The following is a 14086-nucleotide window of genomic DNA, read 5'->3' as shown; positions in this document are numbered from 1 at the left end:
CAATTATTTGCATTTTTTGAAAAAGTACAAAACAATTAATTAAACATCTAGTTCAACAGCGTAGAAAACGTATTTCCATTTCCGCAAGATTGAAATTATACCGCTGGTTCAATATTGAACAATTTTCTACCTTTTTAAAGCTTATTACTTCCTTTAAATCTGTAATTGTTACCATAGACCGTAAAGGATGACCTTGACCTTGACCTTAACCACAATGTGTTTGTCAGAAACACAATGCCGCCTGTGTGTGTTTCAGAGTTTATTTACAGGTCCTACTGGCCTCTTCACGAGGTTACGGTAGCCCGACCTGCCCCTGTGACCTCTCAGGGGAAAAAGATTAATTTAAGAGCCAAAGTAGGTCAAATTTACCCCGGCTTCCCGGGTATTCGCCAAATACTTTAATTTTTAAAAGAGTTCCGTGCACGTTGGCCAATGAGACCTTAATGTGCTATCTACCTAAAGGTGGTGATGAGGTGCGGATCCCGCCGAGTGTCCCGCACATTACTAATGTACAAGACACTCAACGCGACCCACATCCCAACACCACCCGGTACGTAAGACCCGGAACACACACACGTATCGCTCTCACTCCCCCACTCATTACAGGTGGCGCGTATGAGAGCGCCACGCCCGTGTGTTCCGGTTTCCTTGGTGGTGATCTGTGTATGGTTGTGTATAGTGTGTGGTATGTGATTGTTGTGCATTTGTCTGGAGCGGAAGAGGAGGTGTCTGTCGGTTATTTACGGTCGTCGGTCAGTCGTGAAGGGTTGTATATTGTTGCAGTTCCCAGATCACAGAACCCGCCGCCCCCGCACAAGCGCACCCACGCCGAGCGAGCCCGAGCCCCCCCCCCACCGCTCCCGCATACGGCCCCGGCCTGAGCACCCAACCGCTGGAGACCCCCGAGACAAGCACCCTCATCCACCCACTCGCTGCGCGCGACAACAAATCAGTCAAGAACCAACCATGGAGCCCCCCAAAGCCCTACCCAGAGTCACCATCGTTCTTTCCCACCCGCCTGCCAAACATCCAGACAATGTATCAAGCTGGGATGTATTAATTTTGTAGTTATGTTGTATTTGCTATTATAATTGGATAGGTAAAGTAAATAAATGATCTAAAAACGCCGTTGATATATCATATGATTTATTTATGTTTGATATTAATTTGTAAAACTCATAGTATTATAGATTATGTCCTGTATTCTAGCTTTCATGATCCCAAGTGTGGTTGTTGTGCTCTCCGCCCCATGAGAGGTGTTAGTGGGGGTTCGAGCAGGATACAGTAAACGCCCCGATTCCAGAGGCGCCCCTGGTTCTTTTAAGTGCCCGGTGTATAGCACCGATACACTGCATCCCCGTTTAACGTCCCTCGCGGAGGACATATTAGTACATAGTGTTAGTATTGGTACTTATATACATGTGTAGTTCTGCTGTCTTGTGTCATAACTTGCGGTAACGTGGGCTCTCTCTGTTGCTATTTGGTATATAGTTTGGATGTTATTGCGAAGGGCAGGCTAGTTTTTGAAAGATCATGTATTTGATGATAGAAGAAGGGGACTATGTTTGTTTGATTGGGCCGAGATGACTAGTTCGTTGGGGGGCAGACAATCTCTTTGTAAATTCTTTCTTTTGATGTGTTAAGTGTCTTGTGAGACTGTGGTGTTGTAAGGGCCAGACTAGTTTTGATAGGTCATTTATTTGATGAAAGAAGAGAGGGGCTGAGTTTGAGTAAATTTGGTATTAGTGAGAGCGCACACGTTAGTGTTTCTGGTTATAAAAGCAAAGACAGCATTCCTATGTGTTTGTGTAATATGCCAGGTTAGTATCGTGGTCTGGTCTAGGGTATGTCGAGCTAAGGGTTCGATCCGGCTACGTAGGAACATATAATGGTTAGTGTACAAATGAACTGCAAACAGTCATTCTTTTCAGCATCTTTCAAGAGGGACGGCATGTAGCGTCTCTCGCTGAGGACATATTAGTAGATAGTGTTAGTATTGGTACATATACAGATCTGCTGCCTTGTGTCATATTTTAAAGTAGCTTGGGCACTCTCTGTTGCTATTTTGGGAAATGGTTGTATGTTGTTGTGAGGGTCAGACTAGATTTTTGACAGATCATGTACTAGATGATAGAAGAGAGGGACTGAGTGTGTGTAAATGGACCAAGATGACTATTTTGTTGTGTGGGCTTAGACAATTTCGAGATTTTCTTTCTTTTTTCTGAGGTGATTGCCTGTGGCACTGTGGTGTTGTGTGGGCGAGACTTTGTTTTTGATAGATCATTTATTTGATGATAGAAGAGATGGACTGTGGTTATGGTAGTTTGGTATTAGGAGAGTGAGCGCTTTACTGGTTCTGGTTATGTATGATATCAGAGGCAGCAGTTCTATGTGTTATTGTGGCTATTACAATGGTTAGTAAATAAATGGACTGCAATAAGTTATTCTATCTATACACTGAGAAACAAATATACTAATTATCATCACTTTTCTTTTTTTGGTAATCTTGGGTGGGTCGTGTCGACAGAGCCACAGTGCGAGGGGGGGGGGGGGGCGCCTCACAACCCCAGCCGACACGCTCCATCCAACATTTTTTAATATAATGCATATATAAAATACATGGTTGTGATATCTACATCTAAAGGGGTTGTACTGAAGGTTTCTCTATTGAGATACCTGAGTGCGCACTTAATGCGGCTTCCGTCTCTGTGCGGAAGTGTAGTGTCTGCGTGCTTACCCCACTACCGTCGTCGTTGGCTGCTGCGTGCTGGGTGCAGCGGAATTTTTTTTAAAATAACGAGGACCAGCACAGGGGGGGGGGAGGGTCTCGCGGAACCCGGATACTGTTAGCCCGATTTTTTGGTTTACAAAGGGGGGGATTTTAGATTTGTCCATATCGTTACATTGTGGTTACAGATGTTCGTTTTTATTTTTATCAAGCGTACCTATCCGTCATTGATTCTGATAGCGTGCCCTTAGGGTTAAATTGCGTTTATGTTGTACGGTCGCGGTTGTTAACGAGACAGGCGGCCGCTACATTTCATGATTTGGTTGACAGTTATATTCGGTACCGTAATCCCTTCCGTCGTTTTATTAAGAGAGTGTTGTTGTTGTTTTACTGGGTTATAATGTGTAGCTTGTCAGCCCTTGCCCATCCGTGGCGTCGTCACAGGGCACAGACCAGGGGGCCCCACTGACACACAGGTGTGACCCGTTGGCTATGCCCTGCGACGGAGTAACTATAGGTCGGTTGTCATATCCGCGTTATGCTCAGGCCGTGATAATACCGTAGGTTCACTCTGTGCGGGCCCGGGCGAGCGGCCCCATTGACACACAGAAGTGACCAGTCATCCGTGCCCGCACAGAGATGTGTTTTTAGTCCGGCACCGGGACGCGCTTTATTCGCACTTTTGAAAGTTACGCGACGTTTGTGGGGTATTTCCATGTTTTATATTGCAAGGGAGGTAATTCTAAGCCGTTAATGTTCCAAAATGAGTCTTTTTTTTCCCTTATATTTGTGTCTGTTTTCAAGTCGGTGGTGTTTGAAAAATAAATTAATATTAGTTCTAAGTAAAAATGGCTATTGGTACAGAAATAAGGTGTTCATATAATTGTTCGTTTAATGCGAATTGCCTTATATCTCTTGTTTTTGCAAGGGAGATAATTAAATTACGCAAAAAATCGTAAAAATAGTCCTTTCCGTACATATTTATGTTTATTTTGCAATATATATGGGAAATAAACCTTAAGTTACTATTAGTATGTGGACGAAGAGATATTGTTACGGATATATGATGTCTGTATAAAATCTTGGGATAAATCGATAGATATATACACTATTATAATATTTTCTCTCTTGCGGCGTCTCCCGCATCACCGCGGCGTCCCACTCGGGTCTCCCGCTTTCAGCAGTCACAACGGTCTACGGTTTAATATTTAGGTTGTTAGGGAAGCAATTTATATAGTGTATTTATATTGTAATATTTATAATATTTAGATTGCTAAGATTGCTGTGTATTTAACCTGTAATATTTATATTTTATTTTAATAAGGCATACGCAGTGGAAGCTCGCTTAGCGGAGTATTTTAATTGTTTGTCTAATGTGCGATGTAATTAGTGTATTTATATTTTATTGAGATATCCCGTATCTCGCAAAAATTTAAAAACATGTCTTATAACGGAACCGATCTTGTTCGGCGGCATTAACAGTAGACGGCGATCAATTTTAACAGAGATATTGTTATATGCTGCTATTATACCTGCACTTAGTTCTAGTCTTTGGGCCGCGTGTTGAGGGCATATGAAGAATAAATGTTCGAAGGTGTCTGGGACACTGCATTTGGGGCACAGAACAGTTTCGTAGCTATCACCGTGTAACCTAGTCACCCCTAAGCGCATACGCGTATATGCCCTATCGTCTTGCTTAATGGGGCTATAGATATGGATCTTATGGCTGGTGTTAGTGATAAGTGGTAAATCATGCTCAGTGCAGTGTTTTGACCATTTGTAGTCCTGTTCATTGTACGCTTTTTGGTTTATAATGGCTATAATTTCGTGCGCTGGGTTTTAGTTCAGAGAGTAGGCCGTCTTGGGATCCTAACTTGGCAAGTTTATCTGCGTATTCATTGCCCGGGATGCCTACATGACTAGGTATCCATATACGTTTAAGAGATATGTTTTTATTAGTCAGTTTTGTGATACCATTTAGAGCAGCGTATATCAAATCTGGTCGCGTTTTCGAGGATCCTGCGTGTAGTGCTTGCAATGCGCTAAGAGTCGGTTAAAATCGCGTAGATTGTCTGTTCGTGCGTGTTAAGCGTGTTAAGCCACCTTACTGCGTCATTAATTATTGCTAGCTCGCAGGCAAATATGGAAAGTTCTTTTTAAGTTTTAATCTGTTGTGGTGGATAATGCTATTTTTAGGGTTGTATACTACGTACGCAGCGCCGGCTAATTTTAAATCCTCGTTTTTACTACCGTCTGTGAAAATCTGTGTATACCCGCCGTATGTATTATTAATGTAATTTAAGGCTATGGTGCTTTTGGAGTCGATTTCGGATTTGTTTCATCAGTGTTGATAGATGAAAGTCGATGTCAGGTTTTACTATTTCACTAAGGCTGTAGTAGGTAGGTGGTTGGAGTTCAATTTCGTTAATTTTATAGTATAAATTAAGCGCTCGGAAATTTTGCGCGTACGGGTCTCCAATGCGACTTTTAGGTCTACGGTAGGCCGGGTCTTCGGTGACCTTTGACTTGATCGGTAGGTTGTTTTCCATAGGATTAGTGCGCGCGTAATACTTCATTTGATTTATTTGCCTTTGATGGTCCAGGTCAAGCATTCCACACTCGAGATGGATAAGAACGGTGCTTGAGGTTTTACGTGTGCCCGTGATTACTTTGAATGCCGTGTTTTGGATAACTTGTAGCGTTTTAAGTAGTTTATCGCTGGCTGAGTTATATGCTATGCTTCCGTAATTTATCTTTGCCCAGATAGTGGCTTTGTAAATACTCATCAGTGCTTTCTTGTCTGTGCCCCAGTTATTTTTAACCAGGTTTTCCGAAGGAAAAAACTGGTTATTAGATTGGCGAATGCGGGCGGGCTGGCTGGCTGGCTGGCGGGCTGGCTGGCTGGCGGGCTGGCGGGCTGGCGGAATAAGCTTGTCCGGGCCATAACTATGTCGTTCATTGTCAGATTTTAAAATCATTTGGCACATTTGTTCACCATCATTGGACGGTGTGTCGCGCGAAATAATTACGTCGATATCTCCAAGGTCAAGGTCACACTTTGAGTTCAAAGGTCAAAAATGGTCATAAATGAGCTTGTCCGAGCCATAACTATGTCGTTTATCGTCAGATTTTAAAATCATTTGGCACATTTGTTCACCATCATTGGACGGTGTGTCGCGCGAAATAATTACGTCAATATTTCCAAGGTCAAGGTCACACTTTGAGTTCAAAGGTCAAAACTGGCCATAAATGAGCTTGTCCTGGCCATAACTATGTCATTCATTGTGAGATTTTAAAATCATTTGGCACATTTGTTCACCATCATGGGACGGTGTGTCCCACGAAAGAATCACGTCAATATCTCCAATGTCAAGGTCGCCACGACTAAAAATAGATTTAAAAAAAAAAACTTACAAAGGGGGTTAATTTTTTTTTGTCATTTCAAAAGTTCAGTTTGAGTTTTCTCCCTTTATCAGATTTTTTTTTCACAATGAAAACCTGGTTTTGTGACAATTTTGTCCCTTGTTTTTGGAAGTTGTTTTGGATGCGCGGTTAGAAAAAACAATTGCTTGAGTTTTAGAGGGATTAATTTGAAAGCCGTATGATGCACTCCAAGTTTCTATAGCAGTCAGGGCGTTTTGAATTTTATCAATTGCTAGTTTAGGCGACCATGAGGTAGTCCATATGGCACTGTCATCTACAAAGAGGGAAAGATCAATTAGGCCTGTTTTATTTTGTGCATTATGCTTATGAATCGTGCGTTCTAGCGAGTTCATTGTAACGGAGAATAATATGGGGGAGAGAACACTTCCCTGGGGGCAGCCGTTTGTTGTCTCAACCGTTTCGGAAGTCGCGTCATGTAGTCTTACTTTTATTTTCCGCGTTGTGAGGAAGGCTGCGAGCCATTTGAGCATGGTGCCCTCTATACCTAGTGTATGTAGCATAAGAATCGCATGTTCATTCCATAATTTATCGAACGCGGCAGTGAGATCTAAGAAAACGGCTGCTACCGATTGGCCTAGATTTTGAGCTCTTCTGATGTCGGCTTCGTGGCGCACTATTTGGTCTTCGCACGAGTGGTGAGCTCTACACCCTGATTGATTTTTCGAAATTAGGTTGTGTTTTTCAAGATAAGCGCATAATCGGGGTTTAATCATTTTTTGCATTAGTTTTGTGAATGTTGATCTTAACGAGATCGGCCGGTATGAGGCTGGAGATTCTTTGGGTTTATTAGGTTTGAGGATCGGTATAATTGTTGCCCCATGCCATTCATCAGGGAGGGTGCCTTCGGCCCACGATTTATTGTATAAGGCGAGGAGCTCTTGTTTTGCAGAGAGAGGGAGTTGTTTCAGTATTTTGTAATGTATATTATCATCACCTGGCGCGCCATTTTTACAAGTCAGTAAGACTGTTTCTAGTTCGAATAAGCTAAAAGGCGAAATGTATTTGTGAGTTTTGGTCTGTGTATGAAATTCGAGCCATTCTGGAAATTCATTTTTAGTTTTAAGTTTTCGCGCAATGAAGGCTCGAGAGTAGCTTTCGTCGCTGCTTACCGGTTGGTAGTGGCGTACTAAGGCCGTAGCTTTATCGGCGTTTGTTACAAGTATTTCATTATTGATGCGGAATATCGGAGTTATAGGAGGCGGTCTGCCTTGCATACGGTGTACTTGAGACCAAAGTTCTTTGCTAGTGGTTTTATACGAAAGATTGTTACAGAACTCGTTTCAGCTATCTAGTTTTGCTTTTTTAATTACTTGTTTTACCGTAGCGCGGGCTTCTTTAAGTTTTTCATATTTGGGACCCGTTCTGATTCTGATGCTTTTTTTCCTGCATTTTTCGCGGTATTTAATAGCGGTTTCACATTCCTCGTTCCACCAAGGTACAGAGCGTTTAATTTTTTTAGGTTTTTTGTTGGCTATGGGAATAGAATTGTCTAGCGCTGTCGTGAGTTTATTTAGATAGGAATGGAAGTGAGTGTTAGAGTTAGTATTATCTTCGTTGGGCAGAAATTCGTTATTGCATTGAACTTTAAAGTTATTCCATTGATCAGGTGTAGCCTTATGGATTTTCCACTTATGTTGTATTGACGGAAGGGTGTGTTCAATTTTCAGTTTTAAATTCACCACGATAGGGAGATGGTCGCTACCAAATGAATTGTCGAGTACATTGAAGTCGCTTATCGCTTGTAATTTAGCTGATACAAGGGCGAGATCGATCGCGCTGTCAGAATGGCCAGCGCGGTCGGCCAGTCTCGTGACCTGTCCGTCGTTTAAGAAATTGAGGCTTGTGTTATTTAGTAATTTTAATAAATTTTCCGCATGATCATCACATCGTGGATCGCCCTCGGGGTTCCAGCAAGGGTGTTTGAGGTTCAAATCGCCAATGATAGTATTGTTTTGTCTATGGTCTAAAGAGTGAAAAAAATTTGAGTAGTTTTTGAGAGTATTTTCTACAGTTTGAGCGTATACACATTGGATACGAAAGGACAGGTTTTTATCGAGATAGAGTGTGATAGCACACGACTCAATCGGGCAATCTTGGTTAATCTTGATTTCAGTAAATGGGATTCCCAATTTTACATATATAGCTACCCCCGTGGCCGTTGCCCTTTTTCCTTCTATTGATCTCACGGGTTCTTGGTATCCTTTTAATTGAACTTGTTTATTTTTGCTTCTAAAGTTTGTTTCTTGGATGCATACAACATGTATCTCATTATTATTTACATAATTTTGGAGCTCATACAATTTGTTATTGGTATCATGACAGCCAACCCCTCGGGCGTTCCACGACATTACGGTAAGATTTGAAGTAATATTTGGTGCTGTCGTAGCCATTGAGGGGCTTGTATTGGGAGATTGTACAAGCTTAAGGGGTTGTTCTATTAATATAAACCGTACGCGTGGCGGAAGTATATCGGGAACGGCGGCGCGAGCGCTTGCCTTCTGTGATGGCTATGTCGCATGATGATAGGATTCGGGCGGTACCGGTTCAGATTAAGTTTTTTTCCTATGGATGTGTAGAGGCGAGCTCTCATGGTTTTTAGGTTGCCAGTAGTGACGTTGGAGTTGTGTGCGTCGTGGTGTTTGTTGTTGTTGTTGTTTGGGGTTGACCGGGTTGTTTGCGTTAATGGTTTGGTTGTGGGTTTTTGCTTGCTGTGATTGTTGTTGTTGTGTGGGAGGAGGGTTCATGACCTGTTTTGGTTTTGTGGGTTGAACGGGCGTTGGTGATGGTTGCACGGGCGGTGTTGATTTGATGTTGAGTTGCTCAGCCTCTCTTTCAGGGAATTTATTTTTGAGAATAGTTAGTATTTCTGCTTCAGATTTACCTACCAGTTGTTTAGCAATCACAATGCCGCCTACTGCGCCGCTTTGATTAATTTAACAAAAATATATACGTGGGCAGGTCAGATAACTATGTCCATTTAAAGCGTATTACTTCCCTTGACTTTGTTTTTTGACCCTATACCTTGAAGGATGATGTTCACCTTGAAATTTTACCACTCAAAATGTGCAGCTCCATGAGATACACATGAATGCAAAATATCAAGGTGCTATCTTCAATATTTAAAAAGCTATGGCCAATGTTAAGGTTTTAGAACGACGCCTACGGCGGACGGCGGACGACGAGTTGGCTATGGCAATAGCTCGGAGTTTCTCCGAAAACAGCCTCTTTAAAAAACTAACAAAAAGAAAACTTACATAAGGATACACACGCTTAACGAGATTAACGGTATAACTAGATTAACGAAAATCAACCATTACGTTTATCATGTATGAAAATATTTCCGCATAAAAACATCAATACTATAATATATATCTTTGTATCTTTAGATTCAATACAAACTATGCGTTTTGATGAAAACAGATTATCCGTGTTCAATAAAAGTTTACATTCACTTGTCCAGTAAAAAACATGAGCAATTATACATTCACATGAGAAGCAGTTTAATCAATTCGCATAAAACAACTGCACTTTATTTCTTATTTGTGAATGCAACAATAGCGTTATTAAAGGCATTTTAAAAATAGGAATGAACACAGATATGCACCATTTTTATCGATAAGTGCAAAAATGTGTTCAATTTGACAAATCTCTACAATGTTTCTATTCAACAAGAAAAACAAGAATAGTATCGATACATTTACAGCAATTACAACAATACCAGTGGACTTTCAGTAACTGTCAGTAACACATATATTCATTCAGTGCAAATGCGTTAACAATTCCAACCATAAACCAAGTGAACATTTAGATAAGAAGATGAGATACAAATGACACCAACACACTTTATTTCCTAACATGCATACGCAAATAAACACAAGTCACATTTCTACATACGTCGACAAAATAAGTTACTACTATTATTTCTAAAAAGAAATATATGCATAACTTGAAATTATACCGCTGGTTTCCAAGCGCGATACGTACATATTTTGTTAAGATATATACAATGTAGCAAAATTACTGTACATAACTTTATTTTGCAAACAACTGTAAATAAAGTGTATCGAAATTTATTGTTTCGGAAATGTTTACAGCCTACTGTAAACAAATCTTTTATAAAATTGTGCACATTTTTAAAAAGTGAAACGAACGTCTGCAAGTCAAATATCAATTACTGAACAAATCACTATAACGATAAGTTGTATAATTTTCACGTTCTTGGCAACAATGATCGGTGATTCGTTAAAGATAATATGTACTCAAAAATATAAATAAGTGTTGTCCGCGCCTCGTTACTGATCTATTGAGCATCGTTAACGTTTTACATCATCATTCGATCGAAAATAGCCTTTGCGTTGATAACTCGACTCCCTTCCATCATCATCCTCACGCGAACATCCGTTATAACCTCGTTTAATCGTCTATTTAATGCCTGTATAATCGCATCGGTATTGTCAACTTTCCCGTTCTCATCCCTGCAGATTGCCGCTCTGTTCGTGAGCATGAGCGTTAGCATTTCAAGCTCTATTCTCCTCCCGTTGTACCATCGTAATGGTTCAGGATGAGCTACGATGCATTGTCGTATCTTTGGAAGTCTGAGTATCACCCTAGGACCTTCATGGAGCATATCTGTAATCGTTGATATCCATGTGCGTTGCTGTTCCACATCCAGTCCAGAGGTTGCCATCAAATTCCTTTCTGGAATCATATAGTATGGTAGCTCTAAGGTGATCAATGCAACTCTAAGCGCATCCAATGCTTCATGCAACCACTGCAAAATACTTTTTTTATGAAACGAGGCTTGAGGATTATTTTCCGCCATCCATAAAACGATGTTTTTCAATGTGTACGATGTAACTTCTTTCTTACGTGGATGTAATACATCGTTCTTTATCATTTTCAATAAAACATACAATTTAGTTTGAGTGTCATTAAGATTGCTAATTAGTTCATTCTCACCGGCGTTAAAACACACTCGCCATTCAACATGCTGATGTTCACTTCATTTAAATCCAACAGGCGTAAGAACCGCCCCAAGTGATACGACCCTCTGAACGGCTTCCGGTGGCGGCCAGTGGCGAGGTCTTGAAGCCCATTTTGACAGGATGTTGGGACAGTAGTAATGTAATGCATGGACATCGTCGTTGTGCAAGTATCCCAGCACTGTATTAGGATTTGACGGTCCCGCACGCTCATGCTGCACCGTGTTCTCAGTAAAGTCCACGTTCGACCAGTTATTAACATACAAGTCACTGCTCAAAAGTTCGCGACCATATCCGTCATCACAAAACGCATCATTTACTTGCTTGAGAATTGTTGTACCGCGTCTCTCCAGTAGCAGTCTACAGTGACCATGGTAACTCCTGCGGCTGAGTGATCTCAACACGGTTATCTCCCCAGGAAAGGCACTTGAATTTACATCATCTTCTAAACAGATCACTCTATTATTTACAATCAGTGTATCCATATCACTTTCCAGGTAGCTGCTCAGCCCCTCACCTTTGCTACCCGTAATAATTATCGTTGGCATTCCACATCCCCGTGCAGTAAACAGCTTGCCTAACTCCCGATATGCGTCTCTCCGAGCCTGTATGATCTCCTGTCCGTAACCGAGCCAGCTCAGTATAGTGCATGTCTCAACGGAGGTATTTTCCCACTGAATCTAAAAAAACGTTTCAATTAGAAACACGCTACATGTCATAAATAACATTATGTCGTTAGTCGTCAAATAAATCAGCAATACTAAAATTATTCCAATTTAAATTATTCTTTTACGGCCATACCATTCGATGTATTATCAATTTAAAATTCTAACACGGCACGCAACTTGTTTTCTATAGACAAAGAAGGAAATCAAGCGTGGGTTATTCTGCAATAACTTATGGGCGGAGCTTAATGTTTCGAAAATAGTTCCGAATAAATAAAGAAAATATTGCAGTAAAATGCACGTGCTAAAACCCGCTCTGAAAGAAATGTAATAAATGTAGCATGTATAAATGTAATGAAATAACACATTGTATATTTGGTGAAAAGTGTAATAACCACACCTACAAAGAATGTTATTGGTTAGGAAGCGTAATTCAAAAAACATTTATAGCATGTCAGCATTTCAGTAGCATCAATAAACGTGCCGTCATTAAGTTTCTACGATTGTTGTTTTCAATGAAAGTGACATCATTTGCAAAATATTTATGAATGAAAACGACGTCATATGTTTGTACACATCAATGACGTCACTAAATAGTGAACTTTGTACTAAGAAAGGCGGAGTATTGAAAAATATAGTTCACGTCCTAAAGCTTGAACCAAATCAATCAGAATCGTGTTAGAATCGAAATTATATTTTTCTATAATGGTTTGTTGTCGAATAACCCACAGTTAGCTGTATAGATGCCTGTTATCAAATCACTCGTGCTTCGCACTCGTGATTTAATTCCTACGCATCTATACTCCTTACTGTGGGTTATTCGACAACAAACCATGATAGAAAAATATTATTTCTTAAGTATTATCTTGTGAAAATATATTACAATTTCGTGTGTATGTTCTCAGTGAATAATCCAATAGTCGGTACAGGTATTGCCAACCATGAATTAATTAATAAATTGAATTAAGTGGATTGAAATAAAGACCCTGAAAATATAGACGGTAATCAAAAGCGAGTTCATATATATTTATGACATCCATTCATAAACATACTAAACATATAATGTTTAAATCTCTATTATCTGAAATTGCAAATGCGGAACGAATAATGTTATAACTATTGATAAAAAACTAAATTGCTATGGTTAAAGCTGCATGATTTAACGAAATTATATAAACTTTAATTGTTATGTCTGTAAATACAATATATTGATGTTTAAATAGTTTTTTTTAAATAATTTGAAAGAAAACTGTGCAAAATGTTAGCCAAAAAGTAGTGTCGTACTTTGGAACGTGCAGACACTGAAAAGTGGATATAAGAAGATTCATGAGAACGGAGCTATTCATTTTTAATGTTTCACATTTTTTACAGAAGTAAAGTTTTTAATTTGGGACCAATTATTGATATACATTATAAATTTACCGTTGTTCTTTTTTCTAAAGATGTTAACGTGTATCTGCCTTTAGTTATGCAAACATTAACCATCTAGATTGAAATGTCATTAAGAAATATAATAGGGGTAGGGGAAACGCAGACATATAAACGGGAAAACTATGCGTTAATTGTCATTGTGTACTGGACACAAACTGCACTCGACTTATCATCTTACCAGGTCTTGTTTGCTGGACACACTGCCCTGTCTTGGGAATCTTTCCGGTTCATCAGGTCTTGTGCCACTTTCAGCCATCCATACAGTGCTGAAGTGAGATATTTGATAAATATATGATCTTGCATGAGTGGTCGTTTTGTATTGAATTTATTAAACTCATCTTATAACATAACCTAGGCTCCAGGAGTGAAATAACGTAATGCTCAATTCTGTTTATTACATGGGTGTTATTCTATATCCAATAAATTCATCCAATCGGCATTCTTCATATGTACCACGTGACCGTCCAATATATTCACGTATTGGATCCAAAAAGTCTGTATTTTTTCCATATTGGACAGTTGAGTACAAGTGCACTAAGCAATTGCTTTATAACGATAAAAGCCGTTACCGAGAAAAAGTATCCGAATGTACTATAATCGATTCACACAGGCGATATTTTGCTTGTATGTCTCGTTTTAATACTTTCCTATTGAAAATATGAGAGGAAATAAAAAAACGAATCGAGAATGTGATATTCAATTAATTTTTATTGTTAGAAAAAAATGCAAAAGCAAGTGATATTGTTATTGCTAGAAATTTAAAACAAATATGCAACAGCAAAACAAAACAATCAATTTTATTAACCTCAATGACAACTTTAATCCAATGCTAGCCT

The 14086-nt window shown here is 39.7% G+C and overlaps 1 protein-coding gene across 2 annotated transcripts in view; it reads right to left on the bottom strand.

The window, feature by feature from the left end:
• The window catches only part of LOC127867050 (uncharacterized), a 448603-nt gene extending 434730 nt beyond the window's left edge, over positions 1-13873 (bottom strand). The window contains exons 1-2 of one of the 2 annotated variants that reach the window (XR_008043240.1): positions 13429-13873; positions 10787-11834 (exon numbers count right to left, since the gene is read on the bottom strand). Coding sequence is in view for 1 of the 2 variants with exons in the window: in XM_052407977.1 (XP_052263937.1) it covers positions 11175-11834; positions 13429-13506 (738 nt within the window). In the remaining variant the exon portion in view is untranslated. Of the gene's footprint in view, positions 1-9994; positions 11835-13428 lie in introns of those variants that run through there. The other variant, XM_052407977.1, reaches the window with a different exon arrangement.
• Positions 13874-14086: the final 213 nt, after the last annotated feature.

Source organism: Dreissena polymorpha, chromosome 2, assembly GCF_020536995.1.
Source record: "Dreissena polymorpha isolate Duluth1 chromosome 2, UMN_Dpol_1.0, whole genome shotgun sequence".
In the NCBI taxonomy this organism is placed as follows: Eukaryota; Metazoa; Mollusca; class Bivalvia; order Myida; family Dreissenidae; genus Dreissena; species Dreissena polymorpha.
This window is presented reverse-complemented; position numbering and strand designations above follow the sequence as displayed.